Source organism: Daphnia pulex, chromosome 9, assembly GCF_021134715.1.
Source record: "Daphnia pulex isolate KAP4 chromosome 9, ASM2113471v1".
NCBI classification, from domain to species: Eukaryota; Metazoa; Arthropoda; class Branchiopoda; order Diplostraca; family Daphniidae; genus Daphnia; species Daphnia pulex.
In genome coordinates, this window is record NC_060025.1 from 2,116,908 (window position 1) to 2,139,939 (window position 23,032).

Sequence of the window (23,032 nt, forward strand, 5' to 3'; positions counted from 1 at the left end):
TTACTTTTGATAATAATATATTTTATCATAACTTTTCATTCAATGGTGGAAAAAGAAAGGATCGAATGAGGAACAAGTCCATTTTTATATTGCGCGACGGTCAGTTTGAGTCTGTTGTAAATTTATTGAATTAAAAGAGTTGGATGTTTTGTTTTTATTCTTATTTCGTTTCTGCCTTTTGAAGAAATACGAGTATCATTTTATAAAATGTATGTGGGCATTCGAGTTCAAACCGGTTTATACATACACAGGCACAGTATAGTATATATATTCCTGTATATAGATGCGGCCGAGCTACGGGGCCTTAGAACGTGTCCGACTTGGCAACAACAAGCCTCCAGTGTTTTTCTCTCTCTGTCTCTGTTAGAGAGAAAGATGTTCTGAGAATAAGAATAATTTAGAGTTTCAGTTTATTTAAGACAGAGGCCTTTTTATTTCATTTTTTTTAAAAAAGAAAAAAAACAAGTTACGACCAGATTCCTTTTTCTTTTTCTTCCAACCTGTCCAGTTCACGTATAGAGCACGGTAGTCTCTAACGCATATACTGGATGCTACGCAGGTAAAACATTCGGCGGATACCTGGAAATGAAAAAAAATAAAATAAAAAAATCTGTGCGTTGGGCATCGAATGTCAGATGAGAGAGCCAGCTCTCCGACCTTTTGTTTTCTTACCAATATAATTAGCTGCTGTAGAGAGTTGCCTCATCCTACGGCCAAAAACTCCAGTAGTGTGTATGCACGCGTATTAAATAAAAGATAATTACCACCATCATCAACTTCTCTTTTTTTTCTTTCGGGGGCTACCGATTTCGGTCGGGTCACAGATTGAAACGGCATATCAAAAAAGGAAGCCTTTGAGTTATACATTATTATAACGAAAAATAAAAATAAAAATAAAATCTATTGAAGAAGATAATAAGGACGACTGTAGAAGACTAGAGGGGTTCCCATTCATCCGGTTATTCCAGTATCCAGTTATAATATTCCTGTATGTTATTATCACACACACAAAGTCGACTCTGTCTGTATAGGCTCTTCTAGGATATAATACGTAATGTTTTTTCAAACGCCGACGACAGGCTTTAAATCTCTAGACGAATTGGCTGCTGCTGCCGCCCTTGGGGCTGAACGACGCGTGGCTTCATTAAGCTGACGAACGGTTTTTTTTTATTTTTGTTTTATTTTTACTGAAATTCTGTCTGAAGAAAAAGGATTACACACTCACTCGGCAGACAGTGCACTTTGTCTCATCTAACCGTGACCACTCCCCAAACTGTTTCGGCGCTCATTTTGACTTGGTTCATCGTCTCAACTGTGTCGTGACAAACACAATTCAAAACCGAGCGGAGTTGGACAATGATTCGGACGAAACAAACTGCGATGATTATCTTTTCTCCAAGTCTAAGTTTGGTTATATTTTTGCTTTTTTTTTACAGATGGTTGAATTCGTTGGTGGCAGTTCAGTAGCGAATCGAGATGAAATACTGCGATCGCGCACTTGAGTTCAACATTAGAGCTGCAGCAGCAATCTGCATGTGAAATAGGACTGTTTTGAGTTTTTGTTTTATGAAGGTAGGAATGACCAAACAAGGTGACGGTTGATGGAGAAGAGATCCAGTTTCATTTCTCACGGAGCATTAATACCCGTCCGTGAAACTCGAGCGTGATTGATGGATTTTGGCGGCGGGTTGAAGCGGTTCCCATCGATTTGATCGCCATCTATCGCTCAACATTTGAACTTTTTCCACAAAACGGAACAGAAAATCGCGATAAAAGGGATTTTTTAAAAAAAGAAATGCTTCCCGTTTTCAATCGGATTTGACGTCACTGCTATGACAATTCCATTGAAAGGGGAGTACATAGAACATGTAGCGAAAAAGAATCAATACTTTACTACGGATCGCATAGAGGTCGTCTATTGCGCAGGGAGAATTATACAGGCCCGGCATATTGGAATTGCTGATAAGAGGATTATATACGTAGTTGGTATTTCCCTTGTCCACATCAGTGCCTATGAGATTGGAAAATGTAATATTCATTCCGCTTCTTTCTTTTGTACAACATCACGTGTGAAATAATGACATGAAAAAAATAAATCAAGAGACAAAATGCTGACGGAAGTAGGCTATAGCTATTTTTTTTTTCATTAGGTATAACACTAATTGCATGTTAATGACCGATGAGAAAGCACAATCAACTGTTAAAGGCGGCTTATTAAAAAAAAAAATATTATCAGTTTTCTTCTTTTTCTTTTTTTAACGAAGAAATTTCCTGGAACTGTTTACCTTTCTGACCCCGGATGTTACCATCGTTATATAAATCTTAGAAGAAAAAAAAGGCTGCCAGAGGCCATCCCCCCCGGTATAACTTTTGTATAACTTTTTACCCAGCAAAGAGTCGTGACACATTTATACTTTTTGGTGGGTTACCGTTTAACGTTACGATCGAAGTTCAACTAAATATTTGTAATAATAGTAAATACACAAAGTTCAATATTATACGAACGTTACCCGACACAATCACAGACGCTCGCGGTTACATAACGTTAATGTACGAAGTGTCAAAGTGAGCAGAGTCTAACAAGTTAAATATAGTTCGGCCCTGGGTTATATAGAATTCGTACCGTAGTATAGAGGGACACAGGTCAGACAGTTAACAAATCGACATGTCGGTCCGTCTACCTAAACTAGGCCAACCCTGAAAACGAAAAAGAAATGAACTTTAGAAGAACAGAGGAGAAAAAATAAAACATGAATAATTTATTGTGGTGTCGAGTGATACATAAATATTTCATGAATCAAGGTGGGGTCCGCGTCACTCAAGTGTCAAATGCCCGGTAAAAAAAAAACGCTAAGTAAAAACCGTTGTTTCGCACGGTAAGAGCGTAAGAGCAAAAAAATGAAAACCTTTCATTTCATTCTCGAGATTATTATACCGCTGTACACTTGACGACAAAAACTTAAATGTCTCGATATCGAACCGAACCGACTGGTTCGAATTTTTCCACTCGACGACCGCTGAATGTAATTCACGTCACGTGCTGCTGTATTCAGCCAAAAAAAAAAATACCCCAGCTCAGCTGCTGCTGTCCAACTCTGAAATGTCTCCCCAATTACGCAACTATGCTGATCGCATTCTTTTATAGTGCAAGTAAAAAGAGAAAACTCGGAACGTAGTACAGTCAACGAACGATTACTTAATGTGGAATTTTGTTCGCATTTGTACACGACAAGTCAAGACGGAGAACGGGGGCCTTAGCATTCTGAGATAACATATAGAACTTAATCTCTTTTGGATATTATACACCCATGTTTTGTTATGCGTAGTTGGGTCTGATTGCGAAACGCAGTGAAACCTACAGCATCATTTTGGGAACTTATCATCAGTGGCTCCTATCTTTTTTTTTTTACCCTAGAGTTAAAGATACTAAAAAAAAATTGCCCGAAAAAAAATTAAAGTTAAGTTATTCAGAAATACCGAAAAAAAATTCTAAGATACAAGATATTATCTGAAAAAAAAAGTAAAGATAAGTTATTTCCGAATTTTTATGGTGGGAAAAAGATAAGATAAATTAAGATAAGATAAAAGTTATTTTTTAGTCAAAAAAAAAGGAAAAGAACATTTGAGTTGATAAATTGTTGAATTTCTGCATTGTATTGCATGACAAGTCTTACTTTTAGTTTACACAACAATGACAGCATCACGTAAACCAACTTTAAGCCCTGCGTTGCACTTGATAAGCATCAAGTTGACGAAGAGATCTGGTTTCATGGCTGCGCGTTTTGCTGTTAAAATATCCGAAGCCACACTGAAAGCTCGTTCAACAGATCCTGATGATGCTGCAACGCTAACAACATCTCTGCCGATTTCACTTAGTATTGGAAAACGACAGTGATTAGATTTCCAATACTCGAGGGGCTTAGTGACGCAAAGGTCACCGTCGGGATCCATTAAATTTACTGGAACTTCCATAGCTACGATGGGTTCTTTTAAATAAGTCCCCAACTCATCCAATACTTTGGCCGGGCGCTGAAAGCATTTCGCTGAAAGCATGGCTGAAAGTAGTCTGCTACGTCCTGAACTCCTGATGAGTCAGCTGTCAGGCCTTGGCCTTAAAAAAATTTCTAATTTTATCCCTAAAGTATCATTTTTTTACCGCTAGATGGGATCTCAAGTATCTTATCTTTTAGGGCCAAATAATACCATTATTTTCATACCCTAAAGTTAAAAATACTTTATTTTAACTGAATTTTACACAAGATAAAAGATACCAAAAAGATACCAAAAATATCTTATCTTAACTTATCTTAACTTACCTTTTACAAAAGATAGGAGCCACTGCTTATCATCGAGTTGAAATCGATATTTTGGCACAACTTCTGTGTGTTTTTGGTTTTTGGTTGGACTGGACGAACCTGAAACAAAATCACATTTCGGGATCAGTCTAAATGAAATAGAGTAGCCTACTTTCTCGCTAAATACCGACAAGGTTATAAGCTTTTTTATTTCGACAAAAGATATTAGGATAGCCCAAGAATTGCTACAAGGTCCACCGAAAGAAAAGACAGTGACTTGTCGAATTTTAAGTGATGCAATGCACGTATTATATTCGTTTCCAGACGGTCGTGTGCAGCACGAATACTTTTTTGTCTTGTCTTCCAAAATAACTGGACCAATTTTACACACTTTTCTGTGACGAATTCACGCCCTGCATACGACTGGGCGACCTCTAAAAAAAAAGAAGAAAATGCGACAACCCCCACCAAAAAAAGTTGTTCTATAGGCAGGTTCCGCAACTTCACAGGGACCAAATTCCACGCTCCTTCACTTTCTACGCGCCTTGCATCGAGATCTGGCGAGCTCGCGTCAAAAATGTATTCAAGTTACGTTTGAAAATAAGAATAAAAGATTTGAAAGATAGAACTTGTTTTCGAACTTGGAAAAAAGTGAAAGAAGACGTCCCCAAATAAAACCGGCTGTGATCATCTATTGCCTCGGCAAAATACACCCTAGCCAACGCCCAACTCTAAATTTATCTTTCCATACGTCTACTACTGGGTCCGATATGTCATCGGGGACTCTTTTAAAGTTTGATGAATCGATTAACGCAACAAAAAATACAATCATTTTTTTTTCTCGCTTTTACACATATATTTTTATCTAAATGTGAAAATGGATAGGTGTATCAATATATAGCGTGAGCGTGATTATATAAATTACAGTAAAAATGTGAGTTGTTTGTAAATGCAAGCGCATGTGTCACATGTTATGTAACACACCATTGCGGCTATATAAATGCCTGAACAAGGTTTGTATACAATAATAGGATTAACAATGCGAACACGCTAGAAATTTTCCTACGATGAATTGTTTGTTTTTTAAACGACCGTTGGGCAATCATTTATATAGTTTACTGCGGTTTGTAGAACCATTGGCGATAAGCCAGGGGAGTGACCACTGTTTTAGCGGTGGCCAAGGGTTCGCTTCTGGAATAAGTGGCAGAAGTTCTGGGCGTTTCAACTACAGCCGGATCGCTGTTCTCCGACCTGGCGTATCCGAGATTGTATCCAGGTGCACGGACCCAACCGGATTTTCTCACAGTGACAACTGGGGCAGACGAGGTCTTTTCGAAAACGATGGGCGAGTACTTTGTCGTCGTTTCTACTACAACCGCTACGACTGGTTTAACGTATTTCGACTCGGTTTTGGGTGTTTCAACCGTTTCAACGACTGCGGGAGCGGAGATTTCAGTCTTGACGACATTGTATGTTACCGCGGGTTTTGGGGCTTCAGTGGTGACTGCTGGCTTGTAGACCGGCCCTGGAATCTGGATGTAATTCGATTTGATGTAGGCCGCTGCTGTCGGAACGTAAGTGGGCTTGACGTAGGCCTCGGTTGTGCTGTAAACGACGGGGACGGAGTCCAGCACTTTAACTGTTGTGACTTCTTCATCAGCTTGATGATTGGTGCTGCTTTCCTCCTCTTCTTTTTCTTCTTCTTCGTTTTCTTCGGATGAAGACTCGTTAGAACCTCCTTCTTCTTTCTCTTCTTCTTTGCCCTGTGAATTTGACATTTTAATACCAAACGAAATGAAATGGGTTGAATGTTACTTACTTCGGTCTCGGATTCTTCTTCTCCTTCAGTTTCAACCTTGGCTTCAGCTTCAGCATCAACATCAGCTTCAGCTTCAGGGACGTCAGTGACAGCTACATCGACATCGGTTTTATCTTTGGCAAGATATTTTCCGGCAGCCACTTCTGATACGGCTGCTGCTGATGCGGCAGCTACGGCGAAGGCCAAAACGACAGCGAAAAGCCAAATCTATAAAAGTAATATAAATTGAACTTTTGTTAAATTTGAAATGATTTACCAAACAAAGTGAACAGAGAGAAAGATGGTGTATCCAAATATTTGAAATCAGGCAACGACTTGATAGTCACTATTATATACCTTCATGGTTGAGCAGTAGTGGAAACGAGACTGAAGGATAGTTGAAGAACACCTGGGCCCTTTTTATACTTGCTCTCGTTTGACATGTCAACCGTATCACGGTCACTGCAAGAGGTATACACCATGAAATGGCTAAAAAATTCAGGATAAAAGAAAGCGACGAATCGACTTTGAGCATTTTGATAATCTTGCATAAGGGTCCTTTCAACACCAATATATGTACAATAAGTCCATGATCCACTTTCATCTCTGGAGTAGGGGAGTCAACCTATACTGTGTAGTGCCTGGGAACTTTTGTGACGTGTTCCTTTTTTTTTTCTTTTCTTCTATAGCGTGACAAACAAATGTGCGGCATTAGAGTCATTTTGACGATGTCTAAACGAGTTTGAATTAATGAAAGTACTTAGGTGACGGTATAGACATTTCAAGCGATTCTCGCTATCAGAAGCTATCAACAGCTATGTATTGGTTAATCACGTCACGGCATTTATACCTCGTATATGTTTAATTTTTGAAAAAATTATTATTATTCCCATTACAGACCATAGAGACTCAATCTGTTGAATCACGTTGAACCGGCTTTCACTTTTTGTGATCGACATTTATGCAAGCAACTTCTTTTCCCAGTGGCTATTCAACTTTCTTTCTCTGAATTCTGCAGCGATTTATCAAATGTTATAGAAGTTTTTTGTGATCTATTTGGAATCGAACAACAGGGAAGCAAATTAAAACAAAAATGGCAAGATCGAAATAAGGCTTCGGAATTATCTACTCTTCGCTTTGAAGGCTATTAACGAACAGGTTCATGCAAAACTAAATATAAAATAATCAGAAAATAATTCTAATGACCTTTAACGCTACAGTTTTTTTTTTTTTTTTTGCAAAGTAGCTTATCAGTTGAATAGGTCAACGTTAGTCTGGACATTGTTGCAGCTCGAAGGCCGCTCATTTATAGAAATTCATGGTATGTATAGAAAGTTAAGCTTTGGAGGATTGGAGTTATTACTTCAAAGGAGTTTTGGTGCCTATCCGTTTAAAAAGACTTGGCGGTTTAAGATCGCAGTTGTATAGAGTAATAGAACGAAGCTGTGCCGACGTTGCGTCAGGTCCCTCTTGGTTTGGACATACCATTTTTTATATGCACTTTGCGTGTAGTTTTTAATATTAAAATATTTCCGAGTTTGATTGTTTACCCACAGACAAAGTTGTGAGGTATAAAACCGGGGCTGTTCTGCATCAGTCGCTCTACAAATGAGATATTTAATGTTATTATTACTGGGCTACATTATACTACTATTAGTGGGTTATATTATTACAAAAACGGCAAGAGAAAAAAAAAGTTCCAGTCATCTGCAAAGCTCAGGAATAACCGTATAGTCCAAAAACTCAGCAAATAGTCTAAAAGGAAGAACAGAGATTACATTGTTCCTACCTTTAATCCTGGGGAAAACAGCCAGACATCCATCCACAAGTGCTTCATCCATCAGCTGAAAAGTTGAAGACACCATGCGGCCAGGGCGTCCTCGTGAAAACACCCACACTCACATGGGTGTACACGTCAAGATGATATTTTTAGATGGGGGGAAGAAGAGATCTCCTCAACTCGAACGACATCATCGGAAAGTTTCTCCAATCTAGGGGGATGCTGTGTATCTAAATGAAAAATGGGTTACAAAAAACGCAAAAAATATTTACAGGAACAGCAAATATAAGGAAAAGTTAAAAAATAAGAGACAGTGCATGGGTAAACCGTAATTGTGATGCAAGTGTAATAATGATGCAAGGCATACATTATTAAATTTTCTAGCAGGTCACAGGAATAAAAGCGATGATAGCCTACTGAGATTGCTGCTGATCACAGGTTAATACCAGCACAAGCAAAATTTGCAGAACTTGTGGTTACGATGTGACTCAGACCTCAAATCTGTCTAAAGGAAAACGGTTACTTTATATGGTGCAAAAAAAGTGCTTGCATCATGTCTTGATTGACAAGAGGCTTACATGATAAATGCCAACCAGAACCTAATATTTGACACATTTTGAAAGTAGACCTACCTCTTCTATTTAAGCTCCCATAATTTGAATTCTTAGTTTTATTTACCTGCTTAACAGCATGCTGATGGAGTGTATAATGAGATTCTATAATAAGACGCGATCAGAGTAAAAGAGTTCACACGAGGTCCACATTTTAATAATCTAATTTATTCTGCTATTTTTCGTACAGCCACGATCGTTTAACGTGATCGTTCCGTTTTCTTTGAAAGATTCGAAATGAACAACGAAGAACGAACACAACGAAAACACTTAAAGCAGACGAAACTAATCATCTATTTATTAGCATACTTAAAATCTTATGATATCGATAGAAATCAAACCCTGCCCTAAATCCAAATCGATAAAAATTGTTTTCTCATCCGCGCTCAAATTCCGTTAAACGAATCGGGATTATTTTAGTAGTTCGTCTCAACAAGTTACACTGAGCCCCCACCATGGTCAAGATAAATGTAAAAATTTGCACGAAATTCAAATAATTACCGAAACCGCCACAATTAGATATAAGACCTTCCAAGGCCCTCTTGGGAGCCAAAAGGGAATTATCTTGCCCTGAAGTGGCCTGAACAATTGCTGGTATACGAGACTACCGTTACAAAAGTACCAGTACCATTCAAAGCCCTGGCTATTCCAATCATGAAAAGCGCGCAACGGCGCAAGCCAAATTAAATGAAATCAAACATTGAAACAAAAGTTTGCAAAGCTCAAAAAGTTTTAAAATTCGCTGACACAATCACTCCATCTATCAGACAAAGTAAGAAAGGTGTTGGACCCTATGGATTCACAATGGCAAGTATAATAGCCTAGCACGCAGAAAAGTTTCGCTTTGTGCGATATATTTCGCCAGATGGTCAGAATATAGAAATGAATAAAAGACACATGTGTGTTTTTCACAAAAATGATTTAAACTATTTATTTTTAAAATTATATTTTCAGAAGAATATACGAAATAAGCATGGCTTTTGACAAGCATCACAATAAGTGTAGCTATTTAACTACCATAAAACCCTATACATGATTAAAGTCACAGTAAAAACCAAAACGTCCACATCACTGCACACAAGATTGGTGAATAAATCTGAATCAAACCATAAATACATTTCTGAGCGACTTCATTAAGTTGATGTCGGCCAATAAGCAAATTTTAGATTTTAAAAATTCTGAAATATATTTTAATTTGTACTGGTTTCCGTCTTAGCGTAACCCAAATTATACCCAACAGCACGAACAGAACCGTATTTCTTACCAGGGCGTTTCACTTCTACCGGTGCGTAAGATGACACATAAGCTGGTGCAACAGGTGCTGGTGCAACGTAGACTGGATACTTGGGTAACTCAACAGGTTTGTATGAAGCAACTGGAGCCGAGACATATTGGTTATTCGGTGCAGCATAATATCTTGGTTGAGCATAAGAAGAGGCCACGTAAGTTGGAGCTGCTGCTTTAGGTGCACTATAAACTGGGGCAGAGACTTTAGGGGTGGAATAGACTCGTTGAGGTTCGACTGTTCTGTACGACTGAACCTGAACATATTTGGGCTGTTCAACAGTTCTGTAAGTGGTTTTTATTTCAACCGTAGCTGGTTCGCTGGTTTCGGTCTTAGCATATCCCAAGATGTATCCTGGTGCTCGAACTGATCCGTATTTTTTTCCTGGTGTTTTAACTTCATAGGTTGAAGGGGCGCCATAAGCAGGGGCGACATAGGCTGGGGCTTTGTAGACTGGAGCAGCAGTGGTTGGTGCAACGTAAACGGGGGCTGCAGTTGTGGGAGCAACATAAACGGGTGCAGCGGTGGTTAGTTTAACGTAAACTGGTGCAGCAGTAGTTGGTGCAACGTAGACTGGGTATTTGGGTTCGGGTGCTACGTATTTGGGTTCAGGGGCTACGTACTTAGGTTGTTCAACTTCTACAGTTTTGTAGGTTGTCTTTACTTCAACTGTTCCTGCTTCGCTGGTTTCGGTCTTTGCATAACCCAAGTTGTATCCTGGAGCTCGAACAGATCCGTATTTCTTTCCAGGGGTTTTAACCTCATAAGTTGAAGGAGCGACGTAGGTAGGAGCGACATAGGCTGGGGCTTTGTAGACTGGAGCAGCGGTCTTGGGTGCAACGTAGACTGGAGCAGCGGTGGTTGGTGCCACGTAAACGGGGGCTGCAGTTGTGGGAGCAACATAAACGGGTGCAGCGGTGGTTGGTTTAACGTAGACTGGTGCAGCAGTAGTTGGTGCAACGTAGACTGGGTATTTGGGTTCGGGTGCTACGTATTTGGGTTCAGGGGCTACGTACTTAGGTTGTTCAACTTCTACAGTTTTGTAGGTTGTCTTTACTTCAACTGTGCCTGCTTCGCTGGTTTCGGTCTTTGCATAACCCAAGTTGTATCCTGGAGCTCGAACAGATCCGTATTTCTTTCCTGGGGTTTTGACTTCATAAGTTGAAGGAGCGACGTAGGTAGGAGCGACATAGGCTGGGGCTTTGTAGACTGGAGCAGCGGTCTTGGGTGCAACGTAGACTGGAGCAGCGGTGGTTGGTGCCACGTAAATGGGGGCTGCAGTTGTGGGAGCAACATAAACGGGTGCAGCGGTGGTTGGTTTAACGTAGACTGGTGCAGCAGTAGTTGGTGCAACGTAGACTGGGTATTTGGGTTCGGGTGCTACGTATTTGGGTTCAGGGGCTACGTACTTAGGTTGTTCAACTTCTACAGTTTTGTAGGTTGTCTTTACTTCAACTGTTCCTGCTTCGCTGGTTTCGGTCTTTGCATAACCCAAGTTGTATCCTGGAGCTCGAACAGATCCGTATTTCTTTCCAGGGGTTTTAACTTCATAAGTTGAAGGAGCGACGTAGGTAGGAGCGACATAGGCTGGGGCTTTGTAGACTGGGGCAGCGGTCTTGGGTGCAACGTAGACTGGAGCAGCGGTGGTTGGTGCCACGTAAACGGGGGCTGCAGTTGTGGGAGCAACATAAACGGGTGCAGCGGTGGTTGGTTTAACGTAGACTGGTGCAGCAGTAGTTGGTGCAACGTAGACTGGGTATTTGGGTTCGGGTGCTACGTATTTGGGTTCAGGGGCTACGTACTTAGGTTGTTCAACTTCTACAGTTTTGTAGGTTGTCTTTACTTCAACTGTTCCTGCTTCGCTGGTTTCGGTCTTTGCATAACCCAAGTTGTATCCTGGAGCTCGAACAGATCCGTATTTCTTTCCAGGGGTTTTAACTTCATAAGTTGAAGGAGCGACGTAGGTAGGAGCGACATAGGCTGGGGCTTTGTAGACTGGAGCAGCGGTCTTGGGTGCAACGTAGACTGGAGCAGCGGTGGTTGGTGCCACGTAAACGGGGGCTGCAGTTGTGGGAGCAACATAAACGGGTGCAGCGGTGGTTGGTTTAACGTAGACTGGTGCAGCAGTAGTTGGTGCAACGTAGACTGGGTATTTGGGTTCGGGTGCTACGTATTTGGGTTCAGGGGCTACGTACTTAGGTTGTTCAACTTCTACAGTTTTGTAGGTTGTCTTTACTTCAACTGTACCTGCTTCGCTGGTTTCGGTCTTTGCATAACCCAAGTTGTATCCTGGAGCTCGAACTGACCCATATTTCTTTCCTGGTGTTTTAACTTCAATGGTTGAAGGGGCTACATAAACGGGAGCAACGTAGGTAGGAGCGACGTAGGCAGGAGCTTTGTAGACGGGAGCAGCGGTCTTGGGTGCAACGTAGACTGGGGCAGCGGTGGTTGGTGCAACGTAGACTGGTGCAGCGGTCTTAGGTGCAACGTAGACTGGAGCAGCGGTGGTTGGTGCAACGTAAACGGGGGCTGCAGTTGTGGGAGAAACATAAACGGGAGAAGCGGTGGTTGGTGCAACGTAGACTGGAGCAGCGGTCTTGGGTGCAACGTAGACTGGAGCAGCGGTCTTGGGTGCAACGTAGACTGGAGCAGCAGTCGGTGCAACGTAAACAGGAGCGACGTATTTGGGTTCGGGGGCTACGTATTTTGGTCGCTCAGCCTCAACAGTTTTGTAGGTTGTCTTCACTTCAACTGTTGCTGGTTCGCTGGTTTCGGTCTTAGCATAACCTAAGTTGTATCCTGGAGCTCTAACTGACCCGTATTTCTTTCCTGGTGTTTTAACTTCAATGGTTGAAGGGGCTACATAAACGGGAGCAACGTAGGTAGGAGCGACGTAGGCAGGAGCTTTGTAGACGGGAGCAGCGGTCTTGGGTGCAACGTAGACTGGAGCAGCAGTGGTTGGTGCAACATAGACTGGTGCAGCGGTCTTGGGTGCAACGTAGACTGGAGCAGCGGTCTTGGGTGCAACGTAGACTGGAGCAGCGGTCTTGGGTGCAACGTAAACAGGAGCTGCTGTTGTAGGAGCAACGTAAACGGGTGCAGCGGTGGTTGGTCTAACGTAAACAGGTGCTGCTGTTGTAGGTGCTGGAGCTGGAAGGTAAATGTAAATTGGTTTGCAGGAAGGAATTTCAGTGTCAGTTGTTGTTTTTGCAACGAGTTCTTCGGAAGATTCTTGTGAATTGGATATCTTTTCTACTTCCTTGTCGAATATTTCCTGTAAATGAAGGTGAATGTTAAAAAACCCAGAACAAAATATTGAAAATTTTTGTTTAATTTTTTCTACCTTTTCGTTTTTGTAGTCGTCGTCATCATCCTTGTTCGCGGAATTTATCTAGTTTTTCAATGACAAATGAATAACATTATTTTGTAACTTGATTAAGAAATAATGTCACTCACTGATTCAGTAGTTTCGTTATTTCCATCATCATCTTCTTGGGACACATACACAGTGGCAGCAGGATCAGCAACAGCTTCAGCGGCAACTTGAGCGACATTAGCAGCAGCTAATGCGCAAGCAAAAAGAGCGACGACGAAGCAAACCTAAATGATAATCCAATAGCGATCAAGTTGAATTTTGTCTTCACCACGAAATCTGCAATTTAGTACCTTCATGGTTCTTTAAGAGAATGTGACTGAACAACAGTTGACGAACAACTGACACTGCACTATTGACCAGCCGATCGTTTTTATACCCAACTCTATCAGTTGTGTCAACCCTATAACGACTGGATCAAAATGCGTGGCTGCTGTACAAAGAGAAAAGGTTAGAACTTGAACGAGCGAGACGCAAGAGAAAGTGAACGGATTCGGTACATGCTGTATATAAGATTATCTTGCATGTTGTATACTTTCATGTTTGAGACATTGACAAAGTTCACGATCCACTTTCTTAAATGTGAAATAGGTGAGCCAAACCTACATGGGAGTTGCTTTACGTGCCACTCGTTGCTTATTTTTCATTTTTATATTAGGATGCATAAAAGTGGCGCTATTACAGCACTGCTATTCAAAACAAGTTTTAGCAGGTGAATGTTCCATACGGATACTGGGCAGGGATTCTTTCTCCCTATAGCTAAAAGTGAGCGTCTGATAGGCCTACTACTGCATGGTGATCTCGCGATCGGTGTTGCAGTTATCTGTACTTGTATGCAAATGTATACCACAAGATTGTGGCTACACCGCAAACCCGCTTTTGAATTTAAACAAACTGCGCTAAGTGGTAAACTGGTTTTTTAATTTGGCTTCGGCATGACGCCTGTTTTGCCGTATGCAACAGCACTATACTACCCATTCTATAAAATCCCATGAGTCGGCATTGTGTATGGTAATTCTTTTTTATGCCCATCATGTGCCGTCAGCCTCACGCCTTTATTTTTGTTACAAGGCTCATTCGTTCAGTAGGTCATGCAGCAGGAAAACCCTTTTCTTTCACAGTCTGGATGCAAATTATGTATGTACAAATAGTGGCATGAATCACTATCTAAACAGCTTTCCGCTTCCTCCAGTTATAAATCGATGTCTCGGAATTCAGTTGGGCTCTATCTGTGCATAAAAGCTTTAAAAGGTAACGTATTTAGTATATACTTAATTTTTATCTTATATTTCGCAAAATTGTTTGTTGAATAACAAGTACTAGTTTCTAGATAGCTTAATATAGGGGGAAAATTGAATAACTTTATATCTAGACTACATTTGCAAAGTTGTTAAGCTAGAATCAGCTGCAGTTCAGCAGGAATTTTTGCTAAATTATAAATTGTGGCACACAATAAAACAGTGACAGCTGTCAAATTTACCAAATTTTTCAGTGGGAAAAGCTTTTTCTAGAACCAGTTTTTTTTTTCTCTTTAGTTTACGTATTACAGGTGGGTGGGTCCCATTTTCCGTCAGACCTAACACACAATTTATCCGACACATTTTTTATGCTGACTAAGCGATTTTTAGTAGACACCATACAACTACACTAAGCAATTTTAATTTCAAAAGGAGGCCTACTTAAATTTATTGACTCAAACGGATATGTAAGCCTAATAATCATTACATTATATTAATGATTACATAGTTGAGTGATTTAACAGGTCCGGTATTACGTTTGCTCTACCTTAGAGTTATATCTGCTGTAATTATATAGGTGCCATCAGAAGGCTAGACTCATCTATCATCCTCATTCGAATCTTCTTGCCACCACATACTTTCTATTTCTCGCTGGTGGTTATTATCTTGTCTCAAAACACAACACGCATAAAAAAGAACATTTATTTAAATGTTATTTGCCATATTTTTTAATACCTTGAAAATGAATGATAAAAGAGTTCAAGAAGTCAAGAACCGTCATCTGAAATAGCCTATATTTTGTTTCTTAATTTTATTCCCGAATAAACAGCGCAAGGAAACTCAAGGCAAACAAGGCGTTCTAGTTGCTGTACTTATTATACATATAGTATAGGCGATATTGACGGAAATATTTTTATTCCGGGCGTCCTTCAGCATATGAAAGTTGTTTTGTTTTTTTAGTACGGATATACAAATTTAAACAAATAAAAAATAAACCCAATTATCGAACTGTTTTGGAACAGTTTGTACTTTTTGTTTCTGGGAGTCCTCTCATATAGTCTTTATGCAAATTGGGAGAACGGAGAACGCATTGGCTGCTTTGGGCGTTGCTGGGCAATACTATAATTGTATAGACTATACCGACAACGTCTCGTCGTTTGACCGTTCGTTTTCTCTTTCTAAAAATCCTTTTATAGCGGGTTCTTTCGAATACATTAGATGAATAGGTCAGCGTCAGCACCGTCTGACGCTTGAAGGTCATTTAATAGAGCTAGATCGTCACGTAAATGTTAGAAAGTCAAATAAAAAAAGTAGAAAGTAGTATATTGCTTGGTGCAGAGCAGCGGCAGCGTGTTTGGAATCTGTCCCAGCGCAGCAGCGTCAACTTGTTGTGCATGTTCTCTCATGTAGTTGTTGATGAATTGGCCATTCCCATCCGAAAATTCACCGCCCATTGCACGTATGTATATAAAAATGACAACAGAACTCGCTAAGAGCGCAATAATAATTTGAAGCTCGAAACGGATCTGCCAGCGGGATGAACGTGAGCTCAAGAATTCTCTCTCGACCCAATGGACCCTCTTGCAACCAATTCTCCGAAGGCCTTGGAATCCCTTGCACGGAGCCTCCGGTGCATCACAATAGATTCATTGTGATTCACGCGGTAGATTATTCGCCGCAACAAAAGGAATGATGAAAGAATCTTCAAAAATTGGAACTCGCCTGGGTCATTTCGTTTTTTATATCATTTCGCCTCTCTCAAACTGCTGGCGACCGAATCTCTCTCGGCAGCTGTTTCGTATGGTTACGAAAAGAAAGAAACGAAACAAAAAAGGTCGAAATAAATTTCGGTTTTTGGTTGGCGAGAAGGAACAAACTTTTAAACAAAAAAAAAAACAATATGATGAATTATACATTCTTGATTAGGTTACAAAAAAATAATTTAATTTGCCGGTACGTCTAGATTTGAGACTCATTCCATCAATCAAGTTTGGAATATCAATGGAATTTGATGTCATTACTTTTTTTTACATGTAACGAACGCCCTTCGATGTTCAAATGCCGAAGTTGGTGAAGGTAAGATCTTACCTGATTTTATTTCTATCGGATTACGAAACGTATAGACGAAAGCAGTTGACATCAATGCGGGATAAAAATTTATTTGACCATCAGCTACGATTCGCTATGCATCGCGAAAAATCTGCAATCGGGTTGCACGGGGCAATTTCAAAAGACTGCTGCTGGATGTAGCTATAGAAAACGGAATTATAAAATCAGCGCTGGATTTGACTTTCACAGATTTATCAGGACAAAATGCAGAGGTGTTTTGGCCGATGGCTATAAGACAATGCTCTTAAGCTTTGCCCATCTCCACTTCGCAGCCTGCGCTATGCTTTTATTAGCAATCCATGTCTAGCTGCTCCCTAGTGTCGTTTCGCTAAGGCCAATCGAATTAGAAAGCGATTGACATTGATTATATGTGTACAAGATTTCGATTGGCAACTTAGGACTAAGGCCATCATTCCCTCTTGGAGGGTCTTATTGTGGTGGTTTTGATCTTTAAGTAATTATCTGCGGCTTTCGTACAAATTTTTATCTGGACTGTGGTAGCTCAGAGTAACTTGTTGAGACGAACTATTAGGTACTAAAATAATACCGAATACCGTCAGCGGTTGTCGAGCAAAGGTGAGAAAACCGCTTTGATCGTTTTTGAGCGGTTTGGATTTAGGCGGGAGGGGGTCGATTTTTAATATATCGATATCTTAATCAGGGCTAATTAGAAGATTATTTTCGTCTGCATTCGTCTGTTTTTCTAAAATCAGAGCTAAAATTACTAATTTCGAAGAAATAGAGACCTAGTTGTTGTTTAAGATTTTAAAGACAACGGAATGATCACTTTTTTTGGAAACGTAAATGGCTGCACGAAAAATAGCACAGCAGATAAAATGACAAAAGTCGTGTCAACTCTGGTCGCGTCATCTCTTTATGGAATCGCCAAATACAACTCATGCTGTTTTTAAAAGTGTTTAGCCTACAGGTAAATAAAACTAAGATTTACAGTTACAATGATAATGAAACCTTAAATAGAAGAGTTAAACCTGTTACAGATTTGTCAAATGCTATAGTTCCTGGTTAGCATTTATCATGTTGTATAAGCTCCCTGCCGATGCATGGCAGTTTCTTTGCACTCTGTAACCTTTTCCTTTGTGCAGATGTGAAGCCAGAGCCAGCCTTATCATAGCCACAAGATATGCAAATTTTGCTTGTGCTGGTATTGGCGTGTCATCAGCAGCAATCTCATCACTTGGGTAATGCTTTTCGTTACTTATACTCCTGTCTCCCTTATAGGCCTGCTAGAACCTTTTAATGATGCATGACTTGTACAAATGCAGTGTATTATATGTAAACCTTAAATTATCCAGATTATTAACCATTAGGGTTTACCCACTGTCTCATTTTCCCACTTTTCCTTATACTTGTGGTGTCTGTAAATATTTTTTGTAACGGTCCATTTTCATTTTTTATTCAGATAAACAGCTCATCCCTCTTGATTGGAGAAACTTTCCGATATCAGTGGAATTACGGATCTCTTCTTCCCCTTTCTTCAAGTGTCCTCGTGTACGCCCATGTGAGTGTGGGTGTATTCACGAGGACGCCTTTTTTTCCTATCCCGCCTGGTGGATTCAACTCTTCAGAGGACGGATGGATCACTTGTGGATGCCTGGCCGTATTTCCCAGGCTGTAAAGGTAGGACAAATTCATCTCTATTCTTCCTTTCTGACTATGTGGTGGCATTGATTATAAATCGTGACAGAGTACGGAGTACGATTACTCTTGAGCTAGGCTTGTTGACTGGAATTGTTTTCTCTCTCCGTTTTTGTTGACTCAGTTAGGGTCGAGGTTAGGGTTCATTAAATTAATTATTTGTAGAACAACTGCAGATCAGTCCCGGTTTTGGACTTCACAACTTTGTCTCAAATTCGAAAATATTTAATCTTAAACATTTCAAGCAAAGTGTAGCTAGAAAATGAGCGAGAGGGACCTTCCTCGTTTGCATCATGACATTGTCTTTCATCAGAGTATGTAGCCTAATTACGGGAGATGAGTTCTCAGACTTAACGGCGACTGGTATATTCATTGAACCCCATTCAACGTATGCTCGGCCAACAGAATCCCTTCTGTCCATGGAAAGGGATTCAACGGAAACTTTTGACCGAGTTCAAAACCTCGATTGACAGCTCTACTACGGCTAGGTTTCACCAAATGCCATGAAAGGGTAGTCTGAGAGAGTTTGGCTGTTAGACACAAGACAAAGACTAGCGCAGCACGTATACAGCCGGGTCAGACAGTCTACACCAACGCAATAGCAATCGTTGGCATGCAATCACGTTTCAACGAGCGTTGCAGCATTGAATATCAAGGCTTGCAACGCCATGAAATCTACAGGATAGGCCTTGATTTTGAAAAAGAAATTTGACACAAACGGGAAATTTAATTTCAATCGGAAAATGCCTTGATCCGCTCACGCCCATTTTATTCTGTGTTACTCATCTGGAAAACCATACATCTAATCGAAAAACCGAGTTCCCTTTCACACAGCAACTGGTTCCAGCAAAAATAACGTTTTTATCCAGATTCAAGCCGCTTTACTATATATAGATAGAAGGGGAAAGTGGTCGTTGAACCAGTCACACCACAGTCACCAAATACCGCGAAAATGAGAAGAATTCCAGGACCGTAGGCAGGTGATAGTTTGAAAGGAAAAGTTTTTTTTTTTTTTTTTTATTTTTTATTTGTAAGGGAAACCGTCAACTACATCGTACGTAACATGTGACCAGTTTTGATTCCTGGCTTATCTAGAAATGAAAAGACCTAGGAAAGTAAAGGTATAGTCGACATTTTCTAAAAAATGTATTCCTTTTCTAGTACGGAAGTCTAAACGCAGCGTGAAAAAAAAGTAAAAGTCAACTGAATAACAATTTACATCCGAGTCACGTCGTTGAAAGCTGGAAAATTGATCTGCTGAAAACGGCCGCTGGCTTAATCTTACACTATGTTCATATTTCATCGAGTATGTGTTAATTGTGATTCACATTTCCGAAGGGGGTAACCTTGTCCTATTGCTCTGTTAGACGTGTTGCATCATTTACAGCTTTTATTGTCTCAATCCATATAACTCTGCCCACTTTTTTCCCCCCATCCGTTGTGGTGAAAGACGGATGATAAGAAAAAAATAGGAGCAGTAAAACTCTCTAGTCTCTCGTCTAGATTTTTTTTAAAAAAAGGTGCTTATACCTTATCGGGCAACTCATTTCTAATATTCAAATGCTGTCTTATCGATCGACAGGCTTCGAAGGGGGAAAAAAGATTTTATGGTGAATGTATATAAGACAGGCAGTTCATTGCTTCATCCCGGTCATCATCGTTCGCCGAAAAAGAAAGTCTTTTTTTTTAAACAAAAAGAAAGTGTTGTCGTTGCGAGTGGAGATAATGTGTATAGCCAACGGTTAAACATCTTTTGAATTTAATTTATGAATGAGACTCGTTTCGACATCCGCTCCAAATATTTTTGAAATTATACAGTCTTGGTACCGAAATGAATGTTTTCTCGCAATCAAGATGCTGAAATGCTTTTAATGACTAAATCTGCGCTCCTTTTTTATTTTAAATTTTAAATATCCCCATTGGCTATAAGTGTATTTCATTGATAATAACAAAGCCCGCGTGAATTTGAAATCAGGTGATCAAAATATTTTTTTCCAAATTTATCCCACAACGTTGGTTGTCGTAGCGTAAGATTCGATAAGGCACAGATTTTTACCTCGCTGGAAGAGAGCGTATCCTCTGGCGCCCCAACCGGTGCCCCACGAATTTCGAATGACCTGGTGATATGCAAATTCAAGAATGTTCACTTTCCCATCGACTCGGTCAATCAATCAAAGCCAATTATCTGCTGTACTATAGTATAAATGGAATGCGCAATTTTGTTGTTTTTATTTTACCCAATAATCGACGCCGTTTAAAGTGCCGTACCCAACGACGGTGATGGCGTGATAACTGATAATGCCAGATTGACAATTGGGCTCCACGTAGACGCCAGACCTGTCGAGTCGATGTATAAACAAAAGATTGAGGTCAACCAAGATTGTTGAATGCTGGTTAGACTAGAAAAGTCTGCGCATATCGATAAATCAACGAGGTTATTAGCGCGAAAAAAAAGTGGGATAACGAATGTAAATCGGAATGATTGTTGGACAAGTCTTACCTGTAGTTTTTGAAGGACCTGACGACCGCGATTCCTACTGAAAGAAGCTGATTGTTGGCTAGAAGCATCATCATGGTTTTAGTGTCGTTGCGAGGGACATCCATCACGGGATTGGTCAGCGACACAATGGCCTTCTTCATGCTGGCTTCTTTGTAGCGACAAGTGCCTTTGACTCCTGCGTAAGGATAAGTTGCCGAGGCCGATTGACCGACAGCTTTGGCCAGGTACCTCCAAGCGTTGTCCATGTAGCCACCTCCGCAACCCTTGTTAGATTTGTCGCAATCCACCATTTGCTGCTCACTGTCGAATTAAATGAGCAAAATATGACGAACATGTATTGAGGCGCGGGAAATTCAAAATTCCTTACCTGAGAGCTACCTTGGTGCCGTTAACGATGCATTTGCCAAATTCGACTACCGAAGTGGCCGAGAAAGCCCAGCAGCTTCCACAACCTCCCTGGGACTTGACCGGCTGCATGCACTTGTGGGTGCGGTAGTCAATCTGTGCAACAACAACAACAAAAATAATTAGACAGATATTGAGTATATTTATGGTAATAAATTTACCGAAGTGGGTAGTTGGCGTGTAATAGGAAATAGTAAATCCAAGTTGCCATTTCTGGAGCTGGACTCACTCGGCAGAATGGCTCCCGTGAACTGTATCATTTCTTCGTCATCCTGTTGAGTGAAATGTATAATTTGTTACATGTATTCTATTGGATTCGGCAGCCTTATTCTGTGTATATACCATAGCGGAGAACTTGTTGTGTTCCATTCGGTACGTGGCGTCTTTGTTGGAGTTGTGCTCTTCGATCATGGCGTTAGTTACGGCAAAGTTGGATTTGCGCTTTCCATATTCAGCTTTTGTTTGTATGCCTAGCGGGAATTCGACCTTATGAATGCATATAACGAACGCGGTAATATTATTATAGATATAGCTGCTGGTATTTTACATGTGAACAAGCTCATTATTATTTACCAGATATTTCTCCCAAGCTTCTTCCAAGTCTGCACTTCCGAATTGAATTGCAGTCGAGGAGACTACCAGTAGTACAGCTACGAAAAATCCAGAAGATTCCATTCTACTTGTAAAACAAAAGTGATAATTACGTCGACAATACTACCTACTATTTGAATTACAGCTTTAGAAAAATAGAGCAGTTATACTTACGAACATACGGTAATGAAGTATGGAAATGATGTGATGTAGAACGCAAGACAATTCCAATTTATACGCAATAAGTTACCAATTAAATCCATAGCTGCAATCACTGTTGGGACAGCTGAATGTATTAGCATTCTCTATGCGGATGGGTTGAACGATGTTTGTTTGATTAGCGCCAACAAAAGACACCTGGGTAAAATCAATATCGCGCAGGTCCGGCTTAAACTACGTCAATCACTGCACCTGCTGATGCACCTGTGCTGTTCGTTTATTCTGGAATTCTTGTATTTGTTCTGTAAATATTCTACAGATATTCTATTGAATACTTGATCAGAATCATTTACACTATGCCATTTCACTTGATAGAAATCCGTGCCAATCTTAAGAATTAAGGCGAGTAGTTCATACATGGTTGGGCACGCGGCGACTCTCTATAGCAAATCCAATTAATCAGCGTTCGATCTTGGCTTGTTAGCATTTTCGGTTGCATAACCTAATTCTTTATGGAGTTCCCTTTGGAATATGTAATTCTGTATATGCCCCATTAGGTATAGATCACTTTTCCATAGAAAGTCAGTTCCATTTCCATTCGACCATACCATTAGCAGACGAAATGTCTCTTTCAATTCTGCGCAAGTCAATGCCTCGAAGGGGAAAAGAACGATCCGGTGATCTCCGGCCATCTGGGTGTGTATCCATCTCCATATGAATTACGGATAACCATGACGCAATCGTTATTCTTATGAATACAAATATTATAACTTGGCTTCAGCTGTGCTTCAACTGTCCGTTTAGCCTCAATTATTTAGCCACTAATTATAGTTCCAGCATTGCGAGAAACTTTTGAGAGTGGCGCATAGCCAACAGCAGTGACGGCGTGAAAACCGTGCACAATAACGCAACGAGATAACACGCCGGATATGTCGAAAAACAACCCGAGTGTCTAATTATTTGGCTCATTTCCAACCCACAAGTTCACGCCAAAACTCGTAGACAAAGGTTTTGACAACTCCGACGCTTGCAACAAGCCGTTTGTTGGCTGTACAGCAACTTCATCATTGTATTTGCGTCTCTAGGGCCCACTAATGTATAACGAGGCGACTATTGGCGTAAAGTTTAGCCCACTTGACTTTGGCCGTCTACTGAACTCTTGGCCAGCATTCCGCTTTTTCCTTCCCGGTGGTCCCACAGCTGCTGGATAAATACCAAATCTATTGTCTACT

General features: G+C 40.5%; 3 protein-coding genes and 2 long non-coding RNA genes across 7 annotated transcripts; 1 reads left to right on the forward strand and 4 right to left on the reverse strand.

The window, feature by feature from the left end:
- Positions 1-193: 193 nt before the first annotated feature.
- LOC124201857 lies at positions 194-2,354 on the reverse strand. The gene is made up of 2 exons (XR_006877726.1): positions 673-2,354; positions 194-579 (listed from the first exon to the last, which is right to left on the reverse strand). It is a non-coding gene; the product is annotated as an uncharacterized LOC124201857 (long non-coding RNA).
- Positions 2,355-5,167: 2,813 nt separating this feature from the next.
- On the reverse strand, positions 5,168-6,571 carry LOC124203144 (histone H3.v1-like). The gene is made up of 3 exons (XM_046599784.1): positions 6,451-6,571; positions 6,115-6,321; positions 5,168-6,058 (listed from the first exon to the last, which is right to left on the reverse strand). Exons 1-3 carry the CDS (start codon positions 6,454-6,456, stop codon positions 5,411-5,413), a joined length of 861 nt encoding a protein of 286 aa, XP_046455740.1. The 5' UTR covers positions 6,457-6,571; the 3' UTR covers positions 5,168-5,410.
- A 2,830-nt stretch (positions 6,572-9,401) lies between these two features.
- On the reverse strand, positions 9,402-13,592 carry LOC124203143 (adhesive plaque matrix protein-like). 2 transcript variants are annotated; one of them, XM_046599783.1, is made up of 5 exons: positions 13,436-13,592; positions 13,226-13,369; positions 13,113-13,160; positions 11,406-13,043; positions 9,402-11,375 (listed from the first exon to the last, which is right to left on the reverse strand). In XM_046599783.1, the coding sequence occupies exons 1-5, from the start codon at positions 13,439-13,441 to the stop codon at positions 9,675-9,677; spliced, it is 3,537 nt and encodes a 1,178-aa protein (XP_046455739.1). In that variant the 5' UTR covers positions 13,442-13,592; the 3' UTR covers positions 9,402-9,674. The 2 variants fall into 2 exon arrangements, with proteins under 2 accessions (XP_046455739.1, XP_046455738.1); XM_046599782.1 differs by having other exon boundaries at positions 9,402-13,043.
- Positions 13,593-17,006: 3,414 nt separating this feature from the next.
- On the forward strand, positions 17,007-18,267 carry LOC124202718. Its single transcript, XR_006878315.1, has 3 exons — positions 17,007-17,417; positions 17,593-17,688; positions 17,910-18,267. It is a non-coding gene; the product is annotated as an uncharacterized LOC124202718 (long non-coding RNA).
- Positions 18,268-20,141: 1,874 nt separating this feature from the next.
- On the reverse strand, positions 20,142-21,958 carry LOC124202725 (zingipain-2-like). Of its 2 annotated transcripts, none has more exons than XM_046599128.1 (8): positions 21,816-21,958; positions 21,624-21,726; positions 21,393-21,536; positions 21,212-21,322; positions 21,013-21,146; positions 20,646-20,945; positions 20,383-20,482; positions 20,142-20,262 (listed from the first exon to the last, which is right to left on the reverse strand). In XM_046599128.1, exons 1-8 carry the CDS (start codon positions 21,941-21,943, stop codon positions 20,146-20,148), a joined length of 1,137 nt encoding a protein of 378 aa, XP_046455084.1. In that variant the 5' UTR covers positions 21,944-21,958; the 3' UTR covers positions 20,142-20,145. The 2 variants fall into 2 exon arrangements, with proteins under 2 accessions (XP_046455084.1, XP_046455083.1); XM_046599127.1 differs by having other exon boundaries at positions 21,624-21,729.
- Between the last annotated feature and the right edge of the window lie 1,074 nt (positions 21,959-23,032).